The sequence below is a fragment of the Lagenorhynchus albirostris genome, chromosome 8 (genome assembly GCF_949774975.1).
Source record: "Lagenorhynchus albirostris chromosome 8, mLagAlb1.1, whole genome shotgun sequence".
NCBI classification, from domain to species: domain Eukaryota; kingdom Metazoa; phylum Chordata; class Mammalia; order Artiodactyla; family Delphinidae; genus Lagenorhynchus; species Lagenorhynchus albirostris.
This window is the reverse complement of record NC_083102.1, coordinates 75653069-75674895: the sequence shown is the minus strand read 5'-3', so window position 1 is coordinate 75674895 and position 21827 is coordinate 75653069. Positions and strand designations below refer to the sequence as shown.

Genomic DNA, 21827 nt, shown 5'->3' with positions numbered 1-21827 from the left:
GATAAAGGAGGCAGGAATATACAATGGAGAAAAGACAGCTTCTTCAATGAGTGGTGCTGGGAAAACTGGACAGCTACATGTAAAAGAATGAAATTAGAACACTCCCTAACACCATACACAAAAATAAACTCAAAATGGATTAAAGACCTAAATGTAAGGTCAGACACTATCAAACTCTTAGAGGAAAACATAGGCAGGACCCTCTATGACATAAATCACAGCAAGATCCTTTTTGACCCACCTCCTAGAGAAATGGAAATAAAAACAAAAATAAACAAATGGGACCTAATGAAACTTAAAAGCTGTTGTACAGCAAAGGAAACTATAAACAAGACGAAAAGACAACCCTCAGAATGGGAAGAAATATTTGCAAATGAAGCAACAGACAAAGGATTAATCTCCAAAATATAAAAGCAGCTCATGCAGCTCAATATCAAAAAAACAAACCCAATCCAAAAATGGGCAGAAGAACTAAATAGACATCTCTCCACAGAAGATATACAGATAGCAAACAAACACATGAAAGGATGCTCAACATCATTAATCATTAGAGAAATGCAAATGAAAACTACAATGAGGTATCACCTCACACCAGTCAGAATGGCCATCGTCAAAAAAAATCTACAAACAATAAATGCTGGAGAGGGTGTGGAGAAAAGGGAACCCTCTTGCACTGTTGGTGGGCATGTAAATTGACACAGTCACTATGGAGAATAGTATGGAGGTTCCTTAAAAAACTAAAAACAGAACTACCATAGGACCCAGCAATCCTACTACTGGGCATACACCATGAGAAAACCATAATTCAAAAAGAGTCATGTACCACAATGTTCATTGCAGCAGTATTTACAATAGCCAGGACATGGAAGCAACCTAAGTGTCCACTGACAGATGAATGGATAAAGAAGATGTGCCATATATATACAATGGAATATTACTCAGCCATAAAAAGAATCGAAATTGAGTCATTTGTAGTGAGGTGGATGGACCTAGAGTGTGTCATACAGAGTGAAGTAAGTCAGAAAGAGAAAAACAAATACTGCAGGCTAATACATATATATGGAATCTAAAGAAATAAAATTGGTTCTGATGAACCTAGGGGCAGGACCGGAATAAAGACGTAGACATAGAAAATGGACTTGAGGACATGGGGAGGGGGAAGGGTAAGCTGGGACAACGTAAAGAGTAGCACTGACAGATATGCACTACCAAATGTAAAATAGCTAGCTAGTGGGAAGCAGCTACACAACACAGGGAGATCAGCTCAGTGCTTTCCGACCACCTGGAGGGGTGGGATAAGGAGGGTGGGAGGGAGATGCAAGAGAGAGGTGATATGGAGATACACATATGCATATAGCAGATTCACTTTGTTATACAGCAGAAACTAACACAACATTGTAAAGCAATTATACTCCTATAAAGATGTTTAAAAAGAAATCTCACACATTGAGAAGTAAATGAAAAAAAAAAAGGAGTTTAATAGGGCACTCCATATACAGCTGGGACCCAAAAGTGGTTTCAGGTTAATAGTGCCCCCAGTGAACAGCAGAAGCAAACACAAATCCTTCCCGCAGAACTTGAGTTCTCAATCCAGTCCCATAGCAACTGTAAGATGGCTCTGACTGTAGGATTTATCTGAATTTCAGAGATGATGAATTGTGAGCGAAAAATGTGCATCTCAGAATTGATGAAATACTACATATTCTCTAATTGTTCACAGGAATGCCATTTTTTTTCCTGAATTGTCATCAGGTACCCGGAGACCTTAACATACAGTGTTGGTCTGCAGACCTTACTATACTGTTACTGGAATTCCTATGTAGACAATCATATCATCTGTACATAATGACAGTTTTGCTTTTTGTTTTCCAGCCCTTAGAGCTTTTCACTTTATTTTTATTTATTATTCTTACTCTTATTTTTTCCTTCATTTTATTATGTAATACCAGTACAACACTGAATAGAAATGATTCTAGCGGACATACTTGTTTCATTCATTATTTTAAAGAAATGCTTTTAACATTTTACCATTTAATACAAAGTTTCCTGTGGGTATCTGGTTTATCAGATTAAGAAAATTTTTGTCAAGAATCATATGCAATTAATGCTTTTTCCTCATCCATCAAAACAAAATGTTTCTTTCAATCTGCTAGTGTGGTTAATTAATAGATTTCCTAAGGTTAAATCATCTTTGCATTTATAGGATCAAGCCACCAGGTTCAGGATTTTTTTTAAATCTGATATTTTTCACATTGATTCATTTAGCTAATAATTTATCTAGATTTTCTGCATCTATGTTTTACGTGAAACTATATTACAATTTTCCTTTCTCATATACCTGCTGTCTGGTATGGTGTCAAAGTTATACTAGCCTCCTAAAATGAACTAACAACTTTCTATATATATTTTTCATTCTCAGAAGCAATCTGTGTAAGATGGGGTTATCTCTTGCTTGAAGTTTTGTTAAAATCTTGCCTGTAAAATTATCTGGACCTGGTGGTTTCTACTTGGTGTGTACGTATACGTAAAGGCAAGGGATGGAGATTTTAAACTGGATTCGATTCCTTTAATGATTATAGTTCTACTCAAGTTTTCTTCTTAAGAGAATTTTAACCTATATTTTTCTGGGATATTGTCTATTTCATCAGGATTTTACAATTTATTGGTATAAAACTAATTTTTAAAATACATTTTTAAAAATCTGTAGCAATTCTTTCCTTATTCATTTTTATTTTGTTCCTCATTAAACTCGCAAAGGGCTTCCCTGGTGGCACTGTGGTTAAGAATCTGCCTGCCAATGCAGGGGACACGGTTGACGCCCTGGTCCGGGAAGATCCCACATGCTGCAGAGCAACTAAGCCCGTGTGCCACAACTACTGAGCCTGCATTCTAAAGCCCACGAGCCACAACTGCTGAGCCTGCGTGCCACAACTACTGAAGCCCGTGTGCTTAGAGCCTGTGTTCCACAAGAGAAGCCATTGCAATGAGAAGCCCTTGCACCACAATGAAGAAGGGTAGCCTCCACTCACTGCAACTAGAGAAAGCCCGCATGCAGCAATGAAGACCCAACACAGCCAAAAATAAAATTAATTAATTTTTTAAAACTTGCAAAATACTACTTCATTGTTTAACTGTGTTTTCAAAGAATTAGTTTATGGATTTTTGTCAACTCTGCTTTTTTATCTTTTTTTCTATTAAATTATTTTTATGCTCTTATCTTTATTATTTCCTTCTTGTACTTCCTTTTCTCTGTTGTTCTTTTACTAAGTCCTTAATCTGGCTGTTTGGTTCATTAATTTTCAGCAATTTAAAAATTTCTTCTACCAAACACCCTAGTGATAGCACTGGACTTGGATTCATTTTTAATGCGAAATCCTCAGTTTTAGGAAGAGATAGCTCCCTAGTCCACAGAGTATTATGAATTCAGACTCTAGCAGCGCCTGAAGGTGAGGCCTGAGACTTTGATTTCTATGGAGAGATGCTTTCCTCCAGCTCAAAAACTAGACAAAGGCAGATAGGCCTTGTTTGTCTCCCTGTGCTGGTGGATGCATTCTTTTTCTGGTCCACCTTTCCACTAAGGAAAACTGGAAACAAATCCCAAGTTTAAAACCTCATTTTGGGGCTTCCCTGGTGGTGCAGTGGTTAAGAATCCACCTGCCAATGCAGGGCACATGGGTTTGAGACCTGGTCCAGGAAGATCCCACATGCCGCGGAACAACTAAGCCCGTGCGACACAACTACTGAGCCTGCGCTCTAGAGCTCGCGAGCCACAACTACTGAAGTCCATGAGCCTACAGCCCATGCTCCACAACAAGAGAAGCCACCGCAGTGAAAAGCCCGCGGACTGCAAGGAAGAGTAGCCCCTGCTCGTTGCAACTAGAGAAAGCCTGTGCGAAGCAACAAACACCCAAAGCAGTCAAAACTAAATAAAAATCAAATAAATAAATTTATTAAAAAAAACAAAAAAAAACTTCATTCCGTGGCTATTCAAACATTAACTATTCAGAAAGGACTTTGCTGAATAATCTCTCTAAATAGTAAACACCCCCCTATGACTCTCATAGAGTATTTTATTTCCCCAAATAGTTATCTACCCCAACTGGTATGTTGGATATTTTGTTCATTTGTGGTTGTTTGTACCTGTCGCCTCCACCACCAAGAGAAGAGGGGCTTCATTTGATTGGATGTTTGCCAGGTAATTAAGCAAGACTTCACATTTTATTAGTCAGATATATTTTAAGGCAAAAGCAAAAACCTTAGCAAAATTTGAGATAGAGCACAGATATTACTTTCCTTTGAACTATGGTAGGTACATAGCCATCACAAATTATTCTCAGAGGATATCTTTGTGGGTATGAAATATATCATATGAACAAAGTGTACTCCAAACACATATGTACAGTTTAAAGAATATACAGTGAACACCCATGTAAGCACAATTGAGGTCACTGTGCACAACTGAGCAAACCATCAGACCCACAGATGCCCCCGGCCCTGTGTCCCTCTCTTATCACCAACTCATCTCCCCCAGAGGTAACCATTATTCTGACTTAATGACCCCATAGATCTAACACAAAATACTCATTCATTCTTAGAGAATCAAGAACTACTATGTTTCAGCCTTAAGGAATTATTTTATGTCACTAATGACCTAGAAGACTCTAGAAAATGAATAAGCAGATATAAGAAGAGTACAATTAGAATTACAACTTTTCCAGAATATTAACTATGCTGTAACATATCTATGAAGCTACTTAAGGAAACATACATATCAGAGAGTACTCTTACAGTCATCACCGTCAACCGGAAGGGCATATAAGATGACAGAATTTAACATCTCTACCAACTTAAAAAAAGAGACTCACACCTTTCAAGTTCTTTCTTTTGTCCTCCAAATGCAATCACAGTTCTAATTGCTGCTAACACCTCTTCAGCTACTGCTCCAGCTTTTGCATATGCCAAGAGTTCTTTATCAGTAAATGAAGATAGTATCTGTTTAAAAACACAATTGCAGATAATTTAAAATTTAACAAGTTAATTGTATCTTTTGTAAAGAAAAAATAAATATATACACAAATGTTCCTTGTATGTTACTGTATATAAATCTTTTACTCATCTTTGGTCATCATGTCCTACTTTTTAGTGTACATATTATAAGCCACTTCAAATTCTTTTTGGACTGAGATGGTATAAAACAAATTAAATTAAAATTTTTATTTTCTCACTATACCCCATGGATCCTCATATAAATAAATAAATCTGGGACTTTAAATCTCAGAAGGAGGTGTATACTATTAACATAAACCAATATAGCAAAAGGGGCACTACATCAAGGAAATAGGGTGTGTACTCAACACAGCAATTGCTAATTGTACTCTAGCTCAGAAGTATCAAGGTAGGAGGCCAGAAGAACGCAGGGGACCAAGTACTGAGTAGTGACAGGACTTGAAGAAGGTTTCACATGCCGGGGAAGCAGAGCTCTCTTTGCTGATGTTTCTGAGCAATACATTAATCCACCAGGGAGGTCTCTGTTTTATGGATGCGCTTCGATCCTTCTGTTTGGTCCCTGAGCATCTGTTCTGCGGAAGGAACAGTAATGGGTCCTTTGTACACACAGGATCTCAATGATTCTTCTCATTTGCGCAGTGAAGTAGGTATTATTTTCCCCACTCTATACATGAGGAAATGGAGGGATGAAGAGGTCAAGGATTCAAGGCTTCAAAGCATGAATTAACAGCCACTGGAGTGAATCTCTCTAATACCAGCCACTGACATGTGGACCCCTCTGGGATCCCAGAGGGCCCTGTGATAAAAACTGGATCAACTGGCATGGGCAAAGGACTAAGGTTAATATTTTAACCTGGAATACCTGACTAGTCAACCACCTAACTAAATATTACACACAAGCAATTCAAATAAAATTCTGAGTAAACAGTATTACACTCTTTCAATTAATAATTTACAGCATTTGTGGACTCGTATGTGTACGTAGTAACACTCTATTTCTTCATGTCATAAAAAGCTCAAAATTATTATTATTATTATTTTTTTTTTTTTTTTTTTTTTTTTGCGGTACACGGGCCTCTCACTGTTGTGGCCTCTCCCGTTGTGAAGCACAGGCTCCGGACGCACAGGCTCAGCAGCCATGGCTCACGGGCCCAGCCGCTCCGTGGCACGTGGGATCTTCCCAGACCAGGGCACGAACCCATGTCCCCTGCATCGGCAGGTGGACTCTCAACCACTGCGCCACCAGGGAAGCCCCCGCTCAAAATTATTTTGATTTTAATAGTGTATCTCTTCCTTTGCTGTGTGTGAAAGTAAAAGGAGCTATGATAGATGCAGGAATGGGTGGGTGAAGGCAAATGAACATTTATTAACTAGATTCCATGTGCAGATGTGCTGTATGTACCTTCTTCTTTGGTACCCAAAACAACAACCCACTGATGCACTAGACCTCCCTGACCTCTCAAAGTGACCTGCCTAGGGCTGTCCCAGCACGCTTGCCAGAATCACTCACAGCGCTGGGGCTGAGTCAGGGAGGTCATTGTCATTCCTGAACAAACAGGTCTGCATAATGCAAGAGGTGCATACAATATGCTTTGGCTATTTTTCTCTGCTCCTTTTGAAACCTCACCCCACAACTATCAACCACACCAGAAGCAGCTGACAACAGGAAGATTACTAGAAATATTTTTGAATTAGGAGCTGCAAAACATGCTATCTTAATTTATTGTTAAAGTATCAAGTACCATTCCAATTGATTCAATATACCTGGCTTCTCTACAACCTTCCATAACTATAAGCATATGATTAGGCAAGATTATGGTAGAATCTTCATTAAGTGTTTTGTTTTGTTCTTTGTTTTTTAAGATATCATGCCTGCTGAAAGAAAATAACCTCCAAAATATTCTGAGGGATATGGAAAGCCAACTTGCTGTTCCTCTAATATAAAATAATAGAATGGTGATACTTCACAATGACCCACATAAACTATACAAAATATCACTAACTCATCCCTTATTCCAAAGGCTGTTAATTTCTTAACAAGGCCTAATTGTATTAGTGCGAGACACATGAAATTGTTATTCCTGTAAGGTAAAATCTAATATCGGCCACTTTATATTGTTCAAACTAATATAGTCAGAAGCAATAGTTCTAACCACCACAGATGTGTGGACATTCATCTTTGTCCCTTTTTTCCAATTCTCAGTGTAGGTTTTTGTTTTATTTTGTTTGAGATAATTTATACATGCTTTATTTTTTTTAACTTGTTATTTTGAGATAATTGTAGACATAAAAGCAGTCTTAAGAAACAATACAGTCAGAGCCCATATCCCCTTCATCTAGTGTTCCCGAAATAACACTTCCAAACTTCAGAACAATATCACAGCCAGAAAATTAACATTTAACATCAATCCATCAACGTTATTCAGATTTACTAGTTTTACATGCACTCGTGTGTGTGTGTGTGTGTGTGTGTGTTTAGTTCCAAGCAATGTTATCACCTATGTAGATTCGTATGACTATAGTCATGATACACAACAATTCCATCACAAGGATCCCTCAGTGCTACTTTTCGTAGTCACAGCCACTTCCTTCCCTACTCCTCATTTCTCCCCTCCCCACCATCCCTAAGCCCTGAAAACCGCTAATTTGCTCTATCTACAATTTCATCATTTCAAGAATATTATATAAATGGAGTCATAAGTATTTGACCTTTTGGGATTGGCTTTTTTCACCAAGTACAAATCTCTAGAGACTCATCCAGGTTGGTGTGTGTATATCAATACTTCTTTCCTTTTTATCACTGGACAGTACCCACAGTATGGAGGCACCACAGTTGTTTAACCATTAACCTATTGAAGAATATCTGGGGTTGTTTCAGTTTGGGGCTATTACTAATAAAGCTGCTATGAACATTTGACAATAGATTTTTACATGAACATGATTTTCTTTTCTCTTAGATAAATGCCCAGTACAATTTGCTGGATTGTATGGTAACTGCATGTTTAGTTTTATAAGAAACTGCAAACTATTTTTCAGGTTGCTGTACCATTTTTCATTCCCACCAACAATCTATGAGTGATCCTGTTTCGGGGCATCTCAGCAGCATTTGGTGTTTCACTATTTTTTAGTTTAGCCATTTTGGTAGACGTACAATGATATCTCACTGCAGTTTAATTTGCTTTTCACTGATGGCTAATGATGCTAAACAATCTTTCATGTGCTTAACTGCCATGTGTATATCCTCTCTGATGAATGTCTGTTCATGTCCTTTGCCCATTCTCTAATTGGTTTATTTGGGTTTTTTTTTTAACTATCGAATTTTGAGCATTCTTTATATTTACATTATAGTCGACACTAGTCCTTTGTCAGATATATGATTTTCATATTATTTTTTTCCCAGTGTGTAGCTTGTCTTTTCATCCCCTTTACATGGCTTTCAGAGAGCAAAAGTTATGAATTTTGACAAAGTCTAATTTATAATTTCTTTTTCTTTTTTTTTGCAGTACGCAGGCCTCTCACTGTTGTGGCCTCTCCCGTTGAGGAGCACAGGCTCTGGATGCGCAGGCTCAGTGGCCATGGCTCACGGGAGCAGCCGCTCCGCGGCACATGGGATCTTCCCGGACCGGGGCACGAACCCGCGTCCCCTGCATCGGCAGGCAGACTCTCAACCACTGCGCCACCAGGGAAGCCCTATAATTTCTTTTTAAGGATCAAGCTTTTAGTAATCAAATCTAAGAACTCTTTGCCTAGGCCTAGATCCCAAAGATTTTCTCCTATTTTCTTTCTAAAAGTTTTATAGCTTTACATTTTACATATAAATCCACAATCCATTTTTAGTTAATTTTTGTGTAGAGTGTGAAGTTTTGGATGAAGTTTTGGTCTTTTTTCTTTAACCTCTGGATGTCCAATTGTTCCAGCACTATTTGCTGAAAAGACCATTCTTCTGCCATTGAATTGCTCTCGCACCTTCATCAAACATCAGCTGGGCATATTTGTGTAAGTATATTTCTGGGTTCTCTATTGTTTCATTGATCTATGTGTCTATCCCTCCACCAATATACTATAGCTATATAGTAAGTTTTAGTATCAGGGAGACATATTCCTCTCTCTTTATTCTTCTTTGTCAAAATTGTTTTAGCTATTCTAGAGCCTGTATCTTTCCATATAAATTTTAAAATAAACTTGCTTACCTATGTCCACAGAAAAACCTTTCTGAAATTTTTTATAGGAAATGCCTTAAACCTACAGATCAGTTTGAAAAAAGAAATCAACATTTTACTGTGTTCAGTCTTCTAATCCATGAACACACTATGTCTCTCCATTTATTTAGCCTTGATTTCTTTCATCACATTTAATAATTTTCAGCATACAGATCCTATATATGTTTTGTGAAATGTACACTTAAGCATTTCATTTTACTTGGAGTGACTAAATGGTATTAATTTTAATTTAACATTTAAATATTGGTTTATGCATGTTCATTGTTAGTATGCAGAAATGCAATTGATCTGGTATCCTTTGACCTTTCCAAACTCAGTTGTTAGTCCTAGGAAATTGTAGATTCCTTGAGATTTTCAACTTAGAAGATTACATTATCTATAGTTTTATTTCTTCCTTTCTCATCTATATGCCTTTTATTTCTTTTTCTTGTCTTGTTCTAGTACTTGTTCTAGTTCTTGTCTTGCTCTAGTACTTTGTTGAAACAGTGGCGAGCATGGTCTTCCTTATCCTCCTTATTTCCAGTCTTAAGGGGAAAACATTCAATCTTTCACCATTAAGCATGATATTAACTGTAGAGTTTTCACAGATGATCTTCATCAAGCTGAGGTAATATCTTTCTTTTCTTCACTTCCTGAGTTTTTTTTCCCATCATCAATGTCTGTTAGATACTGTCAAATGTTTTTTCTCTGTCAACTGATATGATCACACAGGTTTTCTTCTTTAGCTTATTGATATAGTAGATAACATGGATTGATTTTCAAATGTTGAAGCAGCCTTGCATAGCTGAAACAAATTCCACCTGCTCATAGTAAATTATTCTTTCTATACATTGCCAAATCTAGCTTGCTAATATGTTATTGAAGAATTTTTATTCTTAGTCCATGAAAGATATTGATCTGCCATTTTCTTTCTTTTTTTTTTTTTTTTTGTATTGACTTAGTCTGGTTTTGGTATCAGCTTAATACTGGTTTCATAAATGAGCTGGGAAGCATTCCTGCTTTTGGGGGAAAGAAGTAAAAGTCTTCTTTCTTCTGGGGGAGACTGTATAAAATTGGTGTTAGTTCTTCTTTAAATGTCTGGTAAATTTTTCCAGTAAAATCATCCGTGCCTGGAGAATTCTTTCTCAGGATCTCTGAAGTTACAAAATAAATTTCTTTGATGATTACAGGGCTATGAAGATTGTCTATTTCATCTTAGTTGAATTTTGGTAGTTTGCAGTTATCAAGGAGTTGATCTCTAAGTTTTCAAATTTGTGAGGATAAAGTTTTTCGTAATATTTCCTTTATCTTTTTAATGTCTGTGGGATTTGTAGTAATATTCCATATTTCAATCTCGATATTGTGATTTGTGTCTTCTTTTTGTCAGTCTTGCTAATTTTATTGATTTTGTTTTGAAGAACGAACTGTTTCCTTGATTTTCTCTATTACTTTCCTATTTTCAAGTTCACTGATTTCTGCTCTTACCTTTATTGTTTCCTTATTCTGCTTGCTTTGGTTTTATTTTGCTCTTCTTTTTTCTAGTTTCTTGAGGTAGGAACTTACATTATTGATTTTAGATCCTTGCTCATTTCTAATGTAGATATTTAATGCTATAAATTTCTCTCAACACTTCTTTAGCTGCACCCAAATATTTTGGTATTTTATGGTTTTGTTTTCATTCGGTTATATTTTTTTTCTTTGAAACTTCTTTTACAACCCATGGATTATTTTAACATGTATTGTTTAATTATCAAATATTTAGAGACTTTCTCAGTGTTGTTATTTGTTTCTAGTGGGATACCACTGTAGTCATAGAAAACACTTTGATGGTTTCAATTCTTTTAAATTTGTTGAGGTTTGTTTTATGGCCCAGGATATGAACTATATTGGTGAATGTTTAATGTGTATCCTGTTGTTGGGTACAATGTTTTATGAACACCAATTAGATCCTATTGGTTGACTGTGTTGGTCAGATCTTCTACAGTCTGATTTTTTGTCTAGTAATTCTATCAATGCTGAGCAAGGATAATAAAATAGTTGTGGTTTTCCTATTTCTCCCTTCAATATTCTCAGTTTTTACTTCATTTAATTTGAGGCTTTGTTATTTGGTGCATACATATTTTGGATCATTATGTCTTCCTGGTGGAATGATCCCTATTATCATTATGTAATGCTCTTCTTTTTTGTAGTAATTTTCTTTGTTCTGAAGTTTATATTATCAGATATTAATATAGCCATTCCCTAAAAAAAGTAATGTTTTCATGTATATCTTTTTCCATCCTGTTACTTCCCTCTACCTATGTTGTTGAATTTGAAGTTTCTTGTAAGCAGCAGATACTCGTAGGTCATGTTTTTTAAATCAACTCTGCCAATTTCTTTTTTGATTTGTATATTTTAACTATTTACAGTTAAGGTAATTAATATGTGAGCAGTTAAGTCTACCATTTTACTACCTGTTTTCTATATATTTCCTCTGTTTCTCATTCCTCTGCTTCTCTTGCCTACCTGAGAGTTACTTGATCAAGTTTTAGGATTCCATCTTGATTTATTTATAGTGGTTTTGAATATATCTTTTTGCTTAGATTTTGTAATAGCTGTTCTGGATGTTATAATGTTCATATGTGACTTATAAAAATCAACATTTTACCACTTATAATTTTTGGTTCAATCATCAAATAAGATTTAGAAATCTCCTGGAGAAAGAAAAGCCCAAATTTCTGCTCTTTCCATTGTTCCTTTTCCCTTCCTGATGCGCCAATATTTCTTGTATCACTTCCCTTCTGTTTGAAGAACTTCACTTAGCCAGTCTTTAATAGTAGGTATGCTAATGGAAGGTTCTTCTATATTTCCATGATCTGAGAATGTTTTTATTTCCCCACCATTCCTGAAAAATACTTTTACCAAGTATTCAGTTGACAGTTCTTTTCTTTAAGAACTTGAGAAATATTTTGCTACTTCCTTCTGGTCTTTTGTAGTTTCAGATGAGAAATATAATGTCATTCAAATTGGTGTTCCCTAGTAGGTAATGTGTTGTTGCTCTTTAGCTGTTTTTAATTTTTTTCTTTGTCTTTAGTTTTCAGTAATTTAATTACAATTTGTTTAATCATGGATTTCTTTGAGTTCATCCTGTTTGAGGTTAGCTTAGCTTCTTGGATCTCAAGGGTTTTTTGGTTTTTTTTGGCTGCATTGGGTCTTCATTGCTGCATGCGGGCTTTCTCTAGTTGTGTCGAGCAGGGGCTACTCTTCGTTTCGGTGCGCAGGCTACTCATTGCAGTGGCTTCTCTTGCTGTGGAGCACAGGCTCTAGGTGCACGGGCTTCAGTAGTGGTGGCTCGCGGGCTCTAGAGCACAGGCTCAGTAGTTGTGGCACATGAGCTTAGTTGCTCCGCAGCACATGGGATCTTCCCTGACCAGGAATCGAACCCGTGTCCCTTGCATTGGCAGGCAGATTCTTAATCACTGCGCTACCAGGGAAGTCCTGGACCTAAACGTTTGTCTTTCACAAATCTTGGAAATTTTCAGGAATTATTTCTTCCAATACTCCATCAGCCTTACTTTTCTTTCTTTTGGGACTCTGACGGTAACAAATATTCTATCTTTTGTTATTGTCCAACAGGTGCCTGAGGCTCTTTTCATTTTCCCTGTTTGGGGGTGGGGGTGTGTGTAAATTCTATTGTTCTACCTCCAGGTATACTGATTCTCTCCTGTCATCTCCACTTAACAAGATTAAGCCCATCCATCATGACTTTTATTTCTGCTGCTGTATCTTTCTGATCTCTAATTTCATTCTGTCCTTTTTTCATAACTTTTCACTGCTGCTATTTTCTATTTTCTTTTGTTTCAGGAGAATTTGTAATTGATTAGTGAAGCATTTTTATAATGACTGCTCCAAAATCCATGCCAAACAATTCTAACACATGAATTATCTCAAGAGTGGTCAGTCAACTGTTTTTTGCTCATTCAAGCTGTGATTTTCTTTCTTGGTATGACAAAAGTGATTTTTTATTATATCCTGGACATTCTGTCTATTATGTTAGGAGACTCTGAGTCCTATATAAATCTTTTATTTTAGCAAGCAGTTACCCTGTTTGGGTTTAGCATGCAATTCTTGACCTACTTTTGTGAGCTGTGGTTCCAATAGCAGTTTTACATTCAGAGTCTTTCTGGTATTATTTTTTGCCAGCATGGTTTATCTAGAGTTGCTGGGGCCCCTGCTTCTGCTACCTGAGGGAGTGGAAGTGATTTCTTAAGGTCAGACCACCAGGTATCTCTTGTAGGGGCAGGATATGGTAGCTTCCCCTCCCTGTGCCCTCTAGCTGACCCAGTGTCTCTGGGTGGGGTTAGAGAGTTGCATGCAGAGATCAAAAGAGGCTTCCTGGAGTAGGAAGCTTGCTGGGACGAAGTCCCTTCCTGTTCTACATTCTTGCACTGGTGCCTCTGGGTTAGAGAAGAGAGCCTCAGGCTCACAGGAGCTTCCTAAACTGGGCCACATTTCTTTTTTAATATGGTTGACAACCAGATAATTTAAGAAATTTGTTTGAAACCATACCAAAAGCTTATGGCAGAGTGAACTTAGGTCTCCAGCAATAAGTCTAGGGCTCCATTTATGAAAGAAATAGTATCTGAAGCAATGCACAATTACTTATTAAGAGATTAACTTACTGCTTTTTCCCGTAACTTAACTAGAGCGTGAATATATTTTAAAACAGTTTTTCAACAAATACTGATATGAAGCATCTGCCATCTGACTTGCTTAATATCCTAGTAAACAAGAAAATCAATTAACACAAAAGCTTTTGCCAAATATTTCAACAGATTAATGCAGAGATACAATTTAGCCACCAAGAACACCACTTAAACACTGTGTTAGTCTCAGCAACAAATAACAGAGTTCTCAGAACTTCAATTTCTTCCTCCATAAAATGAGATAATATCTATACTTCAGAAAAATATGTATTTCATGCCTTTGAGGAAGAAGAAAAGATAATATGATAGAGTGAGGGGAAAAATATTCTGTAATATTCTACAACCTCCTTCTTCATATATAGAAAATATTACAGTTAAATACTGCAAAAGGCATAACATCTGCTAATTCTGGGGGAAATTAAAATATGTTGTTATTTTATTCTCTGAAATTCCCTGGGATTTTTTAACCTCAAAAGTGGGATCTGGGCTTCCCTGGTGGCGCAGTGGTTGAGAGTCCGCCTGCCGATGCAGGGGACACGGGTTCGTGCCCCGGTCCGGGAAGATCCCACATGCTGTGGAGTAGCTGGGCCCGTGAGCCATGGCCGCTGAGCCTGTGCGTCCGGAGTCTGTGCTCCACAACGGGAGAGGTCACAGCAGTGAGAGGCCCGCGTACCACAAAAAAAAAAAAAGTGGGATCTGGATAACAAGGTCCTATTGTGTGACACAAGAAACTATATTCAATATCCTGTGATAAACCATAATGAAAAATATGAAAAAGAATGTATATAGATGTATAACTGAATCACTTTGCTGTACAGCAGAAATTAACACATTGTAAATTAAGTGTACTTCAATAAAATAAGTTTTTTAAAAAAGAAAAATATGTATTTGCCTGACACAGTAGATACTAAAAACACAGCAGTTATTGTTTACAATAGCAAAACAATATCCACCCTACAGGGTTAAGTTTTTTTAAATTTCTTACTACTTACAGCCTGATTTATTTTGTGTTAGGCTTGGCTCGTTGGGCCTGTTATTTTATGACCTTTTGCCACATAAATGTGTAATGCTTTCTCTAATTTTTCTTCTTCTCTAAGAAATTACGTACTGGGCCAATCTCTCCACTGCCACCCACTCTTACATGAAATCAGTTTAAAATGAACAGCACACGCAGTCTTGAAAGAGAAAGGCCTGTGTATGGAGGTGGGGAGGGCCGTTTGTACTGCTCTGCCTTTGTGACTGGGAGAAAGAACTGTAGACTTTGGATTGACATGCATATGGGACTAGAAGATACCTCTTTTTAAAAAATTGTTTTCACACCAAGGGATTTAAGTATCTATAAACACAGTCATTTATAACGCTGACAAAACTGTTCAATCATTACCAAATTAAATAAAATCTACAAAAACATTCAAATCAATAATGGTTATTGAATGGGACCTATGTGTTGTTCACTGAACTTGAAGCTCTTCCTGAATCTCTACTTATGAATATGGAACTGCCTACCAGGGAACACAGCTCGCCAAAAGCTGAGCATGCCTTTCACATGAAGGCAGAGGATGAGATGGGACAGCTACTTCTTTCTTTGTCATCCCTTCCCCAAATAACTGCAGGGCAAGGACAGCACAGAGTCCTTGGTAGGTATAAGACTCACTGAGATTGCACCTGCTTATTCCCACTGATCGTGAAGAGAAGGTTCGAAACCAAGTATCAAATATAGAGTCAGGGTCATCAAGTGAGAAAAACAGCCTTCCGAGGCATGGAGTTATGGGGTGTTTCGGGAGTGGAGACAGTTAAGATAAGATAAGATCTGGATTCACAGGATTCACCTACCTTTGCCCAGATAGCAGCTGACAGACCAAGAACAGGACTGACGGCTAAAATCACAAGGGTTAACTTCCAACCTTGTGTAAATCCTACTGTAAAACCGGTGAAGAATGTTGCCATTGACTGAAAGAATATTCCAATTTTGTCACCAATTCCTTCATTAATTTTGGAGACGTCACTAAAAGAAGAGACAGTGTTAGAAATAAACATCAGAATTGTGAACACAGAACTTTTCTCCTGCATCTAGCTGGCTTTTTGGTTTGTTTCAGCGTGGGGTAAATTAGTGTACATCTAGGATCTTGCACAGTCACGTCCCCAGCAAGCATCATGTTGCTGCTCTAATGCACACTCCCAGAGGATTTTCTCGAGTTTGGCAAGCCCAACACCTCATTCATTGCTAGCCATGCAAGTCCCCTCATACCCTGCCAGGGTTCTGGGAAGGAAAAGATGCGTGAGACACGACTGCGGCTCAGAAGGAATTTCGTGTCATAATTACTTCTGAGTGATGCACTAATGTCTCCTAACAGATCTGATGACTTCTCTTTCATTTTGTAAAAGTCAGAAGCACATCGGAGTTCGACATAAACCCAGGTACTTACTCTGAGAGCCGGGTGTTAAGCTCCCCAGTGTCATGCACGTCAAACCAGCCTACCTCCTGCCGCATGACAGCATGAAAAAACTGTTTTCTAATTTTGTATACTTGTCTTCCTGCTGCCAGGCACCAGAATGAAACCTGGATGTAAGCGGCGACAAGCACGCCAGCCCCGATTCCACTGTAATAATAGGCGTACCTGGAAAACGACAAGAAAACTGCACATGCTCTGCTTTCTCATCAATGCACCTTCCCACAACAGACCACTCACCCTGCCTTTTCTGGTTGTCTATCTTGACCTCCTTCATAAGCAGAGTTGGTCGGCATCCAACTACAGCTGCCCTGTTACAGTGTCATGCTTAAGAGTGTGGTTTCTAGGGCTTCCCTGGTGGCACAGTGGTTGGGAATCCGCCTGCCGATGCAGGGGACATGGGTTCGTGCCCCGGTCCGGGAGGATCCCACATGCCGCGGAGCGGCTGGGCCCGTGAGCCATGGCCGCTGAGCCTGCGCGTCCGGAGCCTGTGCTCCGCAACGGGAGAGGCCACAACAGTGAGAGGCCCGCGTACCGCAAAAAAAAAAAAAAAAAGACTGTGGTTTCTGTTTTGGCTCAAAGCACCGCTCTTCACTTAACTGCTGTGTAGCCTTGCTTAACCTTTCTAAGCCTCAGTTTTCTGATTGGTAAAATGGAGAGAAGAACTATAACACAGTGGGACCTCCCTGGAGGTCCAGCAGTTAAGACGCCACGCTTCCACTGCAGGGGGCGCGGTTTCGATCCCTGTCTGGGGAAATAAGATCCCGCATGCCGCGAGGCACGGCCATTAAAAAAAAAAAAACTTTTACACAGTAACATATGAATACACTTGGGCCCATGCCCAGCACAGAGTTAGCACCCAGAGAATGCCGGTTATTGTGAAAGACTTGTGTGGTGCCTTGAAGCGTCACAGCATCAGGTAATCTACCACTGTCCTCCTGCGTCGTTGGATTACCTCCGTATCAGCTGATGAGCACTTGGGGTGGTTTCTGCACATTGGAGAGTGGAAACAAGTGACAGAATTTGCCAGAAAGTGGAACCAAGAGATGGAAATGGTCCCCTGATCTTTTGGGTTATTCATCTGGCAGAGCTTAGATGCCACGAGACAATTGAAAATGAAAAGTATTTTTATATCATCTGCCCAACTGGCCATCATAAGTTATCCTGAAATGCTTAATGAATCAAGTAGCAGTCCTTCCAGTTTAAATTCTAAAAATAAAGAACATGAGCATCTTCTAAATCCAGACCCTTGACCATCTAGAAATGCTAAATGTGTGTTTCCTCATCTGAGTCTTCATGCTGAAAAAAGCAAGCAACTCATGTGCTTCACTAAGCACTTACATTTTAGGTAAAGACAAACATGCTAAAATGAAATACAGGATTTAAAAGTTTTTAAAAGTTCACTACTGGCCACCCTCAAAGAAAAACGCTTCTATAAACCATACAGAAGCTATAAGAATGGCATTGTGAAAAAGAAACGAAACTGAGTTATTTGTAGTGAGGTGGATGGACCTAGTCTGTCATACAGAGGGAAGTAAGTCAGAAAGAGAAAAACAGATACCGTATGCTAACACATATATATGGAATCTAAGAAAAAAAAAAAGAAAAAAAGGTCATGAAGAACCTAGGGGCAAGACGGGAATAAAGACACAGACCTACTAGAGAACGGACTTGAGGACATGGGGAAGGGGAAGGGTAAGCTGGGACGAAGTGAGAGAGTGGCATGGGCATATATACACTACCAACCGTAAAATAGATAGCTAGAGGGAAGCAGCCGCATAGCACAGGGATATCTGCTCGTTGCTTTGTGACCACCTAGAGGCGTGGGATAGGAAGGGTGGGAGGGAGGGAGACGCAAGAGGGAAGAGATATGGGAACATATTTATACGTATAACTGATTCACTTTGTTATAAAGCAGAAACTAACACACCACTCTAAAGCAATTATACTCCAATAAAGATGTTAAAAAATAAATTAATTAAATTAAATTTTAAAAAATGGCAGTGTGATAACCATATAGTTGCTGATGTCAATGTTTGCAACCTGGTGTAAACATATCTTCCCCAAGCTATACCTGGTAATTTACAATGTATTTATCAGGGAAGATGTAATTAGAATACTAAATTTTAGTTAATAGATAACAATATTTAATTATTATCCAAGCGTTAATGATATAGCGAGACAGTTAAAAAGAAACCTCATTTAAGAAGTAGAATGCATGCTTTGACAATAAATTAATGTATTGTAGGCCGTCAGTCTATGTTTACTCAAAATACACCTGTGCTTAAGCATTTATAAAATGATTACAAGACATTCTGTTTTTCATCAATATTTTAAAAATGCCTCTCTATAGGAATATTTGGAAGTAATTCTCATCTTTCAAAATATGGTCAAATATCTCCATTTTCCTCAAATCTACAGAACCATTTATAGGATAATGTGGAATCATTATCTTCTGAATCACCAAGTAATACCTTTGGACATGTTTTATAAGCTGTTCTAAGAGCAAACTTCAAGATAAGTAAATCATTAATGAAAGCCTCCCCAAGGTGACTTAAGGTTAAAAGGACTATAGTTATTCTGGGATGCCTTGTTTCATATATTAGAATTAGATGCTGTGTTACAAAAAAAAATCCTGTTGACTGATCTCATGATATCATGACTAAAAATATCCAGGAATCAAACTAATAATTACAAAGCCATTGCAAATAATGTGATTCCTAATTTAACTGCATTTTAAATAAGGCCACTTTGAACTCCTCTAATTTCCCTGTAGATGATATTCTATATTTACCAATGCATACATCAGTCCAATCCAGGCTTAACCTTAACTTTAGCACATCTTATGCAGCAAATTATTTTCTTTAAAAAAAATATCCTACATTGTATCCTCCTAGAAACAATGATGTTGCTCTCCTCAAAACTTTGAATCTTTATTATAATAACGCAAAATTTTAAACATTGCTACAACTGGACTGAGACTGAAATGCTTAGCAATAGTAAGGAAAACATCTACTTACGTGGTCATTTCCTCCTCCAGCTTTTCGCCGAAATACGTACTGTCCAGAAAACCTAGATCACCACAAAGCATATACCGTTATATCTCTTTGTTTTCCATTAAAAATGAATCAAACTTGTGTCACTTAACAATTTACACAAAAATAGGTCAAACTGATTTAATTTCAATTATGTGTAAGCACCACGGCATCCATTCAAATCTTTTACTACCAGCTGTGTAGTAAAAGATTTACTACCACACACACACTAAATTCACTGAAGCTTATTTGCAAGAAGAAAGCCACACTGATTAAGGAGTCTGTCAGCAGAAATACTAGTGTCCCTGGATTAAAATATTTTATGCAATAGCACTGCAAGATGACATAGAGAAAAATCTTTTCTAGGCGCTTTGTCCTGATAAATATCAGTGCAGACTTGACAGTAAAGCACTTAGTATTTCAAATAGAACACAGCATTTCTCCAGTTTTTATTTTTAGTTTAAAAATATAAAATACAGGGACTTCCCTGGTGGTGCAGCGGTTAAGACTCTGAGCTCCCAACGCAGGGGGCCCGGGTTCAATCCCTGGTCAGGGAACTAGATCCCACATGCATGCCACAACTAAGAGTTCACATGCCACAGCTAAGGAGCCTGTGAGCCACAACTAAGGAGCCAGCGAGCCTCAACTAAGGAGCCCACCTGCCACAACTATGGAGCTGGTGAGCCACAACTAAGGAGCCCACCTGCCGCAACTAAGGAGCCAGGGAGCCGCAACTAAATAAATAAATATAAATAAAAGAATTGCTAAAAAATATATATATATAAAAAATACAAAGAAAAATGTCATAAATACCAGTCAGCTCATCGTGCATTATTAGCAAATGTTAACGTTTTGGGACAAGGTACATTAAAACTTTAACACCCCTGCCTAAATACACACACACACACACACACACACACACACACACACACACACACATGCACGCACTAGCCACTGTTCATTATTCTGGGGTGAATTTTTTTCAGATTTTCTTTTCTGTATGCAAGTATACACATACACATACACATACATGCTTATTTTAAAAGGCAGAATCACAGTCCACACTCTGGCCGATTTTCCATGTCAGTATGTGTGTATATATGTATATCTTTATTTTTTCCAAGTTGCATCTATTTCAGTTGCTTCCAATATCTTACTTTTACAAGCAATGCTGCATTAAACCTGTGCATATATATTAAATACGGTGAATATTTTTGCAGGGTAAGTTTTCATAATCAAGATGGCTGGATCAATAGGGAGGCACACTATAAATCTTGTAGTTATTTCAAAAGTTACAGTATAACGCGAGACAGCCTGGGTCAGATGAGTGTGATTTTGACAGGTGCAGGAAGAGGAAGAAAAGTTCTTCTGGCAAAGGGAACAACATGGACAAAAGTTCAGCACATGTTTGAAGAATGAATAAGCCGCTTTGGCAGGGGTGTGGGTGTGTTGTGTGGATGGAAGGAGATGGATATATGGTTGAAAGATAATCTAGGCCCCACAGGTATGGTGTATAAAAACTAGTAAGCATTCCCTGGTTTTGAGCAGAAAAGGACAAGAGTAGAGGTTTGGTCTAGGATGACTTAGCTACCAGAAATGTGTAAGTTTAACTGGAACAGGGGAGACTGACAGATGGAGCTACTGCAATTAAGTAAGGAAAGAGGGTGGAAATGAGAATAGGACAGAAGGAAAGTACCCATAAGATCTAGAGAGTGAGAAGTTACAGGCTCTAGCAACCAATGGAACAGAAGTAGCAAGAGTAACAATTAAAAAAAAAGACCAAGACCTTGAGTTTAAGCATCGGGACAAGGGTGATGTCGTGGTGGGACATAAGAAGTCAGCAAAAAGATGAGATCTGGGCAGATGTGAGCAGTTTATTAGTTCAGTTCTGAAGATCTTTATTCTGTGGTACCTGGGACATTCTACTGAAGATGTCCAGTAAGTATTCAAACTGTGGCCCTCCAGTTCTAGACAGAGTTAGGTCTTAAGATGTAGGAGTCTCACATCTTAGAGGTCATAGCTAAATTCAAGAAAGAAAAAAGCCATCTCTTCTCACCTGTGAGGACAGGATGGCAGGTAGGGAGGAAATGACAACCAAGCACAGCACCCCACGGAAGGCTACATTTAGGAGTAAGAGAGAAAGTAGGAAGTCATAGAGAGATGCAGAGATGTAGCAAAACATGCAGCAGAGAAACTCGACAGCTTCCACTTTATGTCAACTGGAATAAGTGTACAGATAAATTTCTAATCAGTTATGATATTGCTTCTGCTCCATATTTTCAAAGATAAAACAGGATATTAAATATTGATAGCTGGGTGAGGATTTTTCTCCACATCAGTCTCAGAAGATCTCATTGCAGATGATCTAGGCAGGAAATGTCAATAGTGTGTATCACAACCAAATCAAGACAAATTTTCAAGTCTAACTAAATATCTGTTTTCTACTCATTG

The 21827-nt window shown here is 38.1% G+C and overlaps 1 protein-coding gene across 4 annotated transcripts in view; it reads right to left on the bottom strand.

The window, feature by feature from the left end:
- The window catches only part of ABCB1 (ATP binding cassette subfamily B member 1), a 106427-nt gene that overhangs the window by 58081 nt on the left and 26519 nt on the right, over positions 1–21827 (bottom strand). For 3 of the 4 annotated variants that reach the window (XM_060157181.1, XM_060157182.1, XM_060157179.1), the window contains exons 5-8: positions 19362–19413; positions 16318–16509; positions 15725–15896; positions 4868–4992 (exon numbers count right to left, since the gene is read on the bottom strand). In XM_060157181.1, coding sequence (XP_060013164.1) covers positions 4868–4992; positions 15725–15896; positions 16318–16509; positions 19362–19413 — 541 coding nt within the window. The remainder of the gene's footprint in view (positions 1–4867; positions 4993–15724; positions 15897–16317; positions 16510–19361; positions 19414–21827) is intronic. The other variant, XM_060157180.1, reaches the window with a different exon arrangement.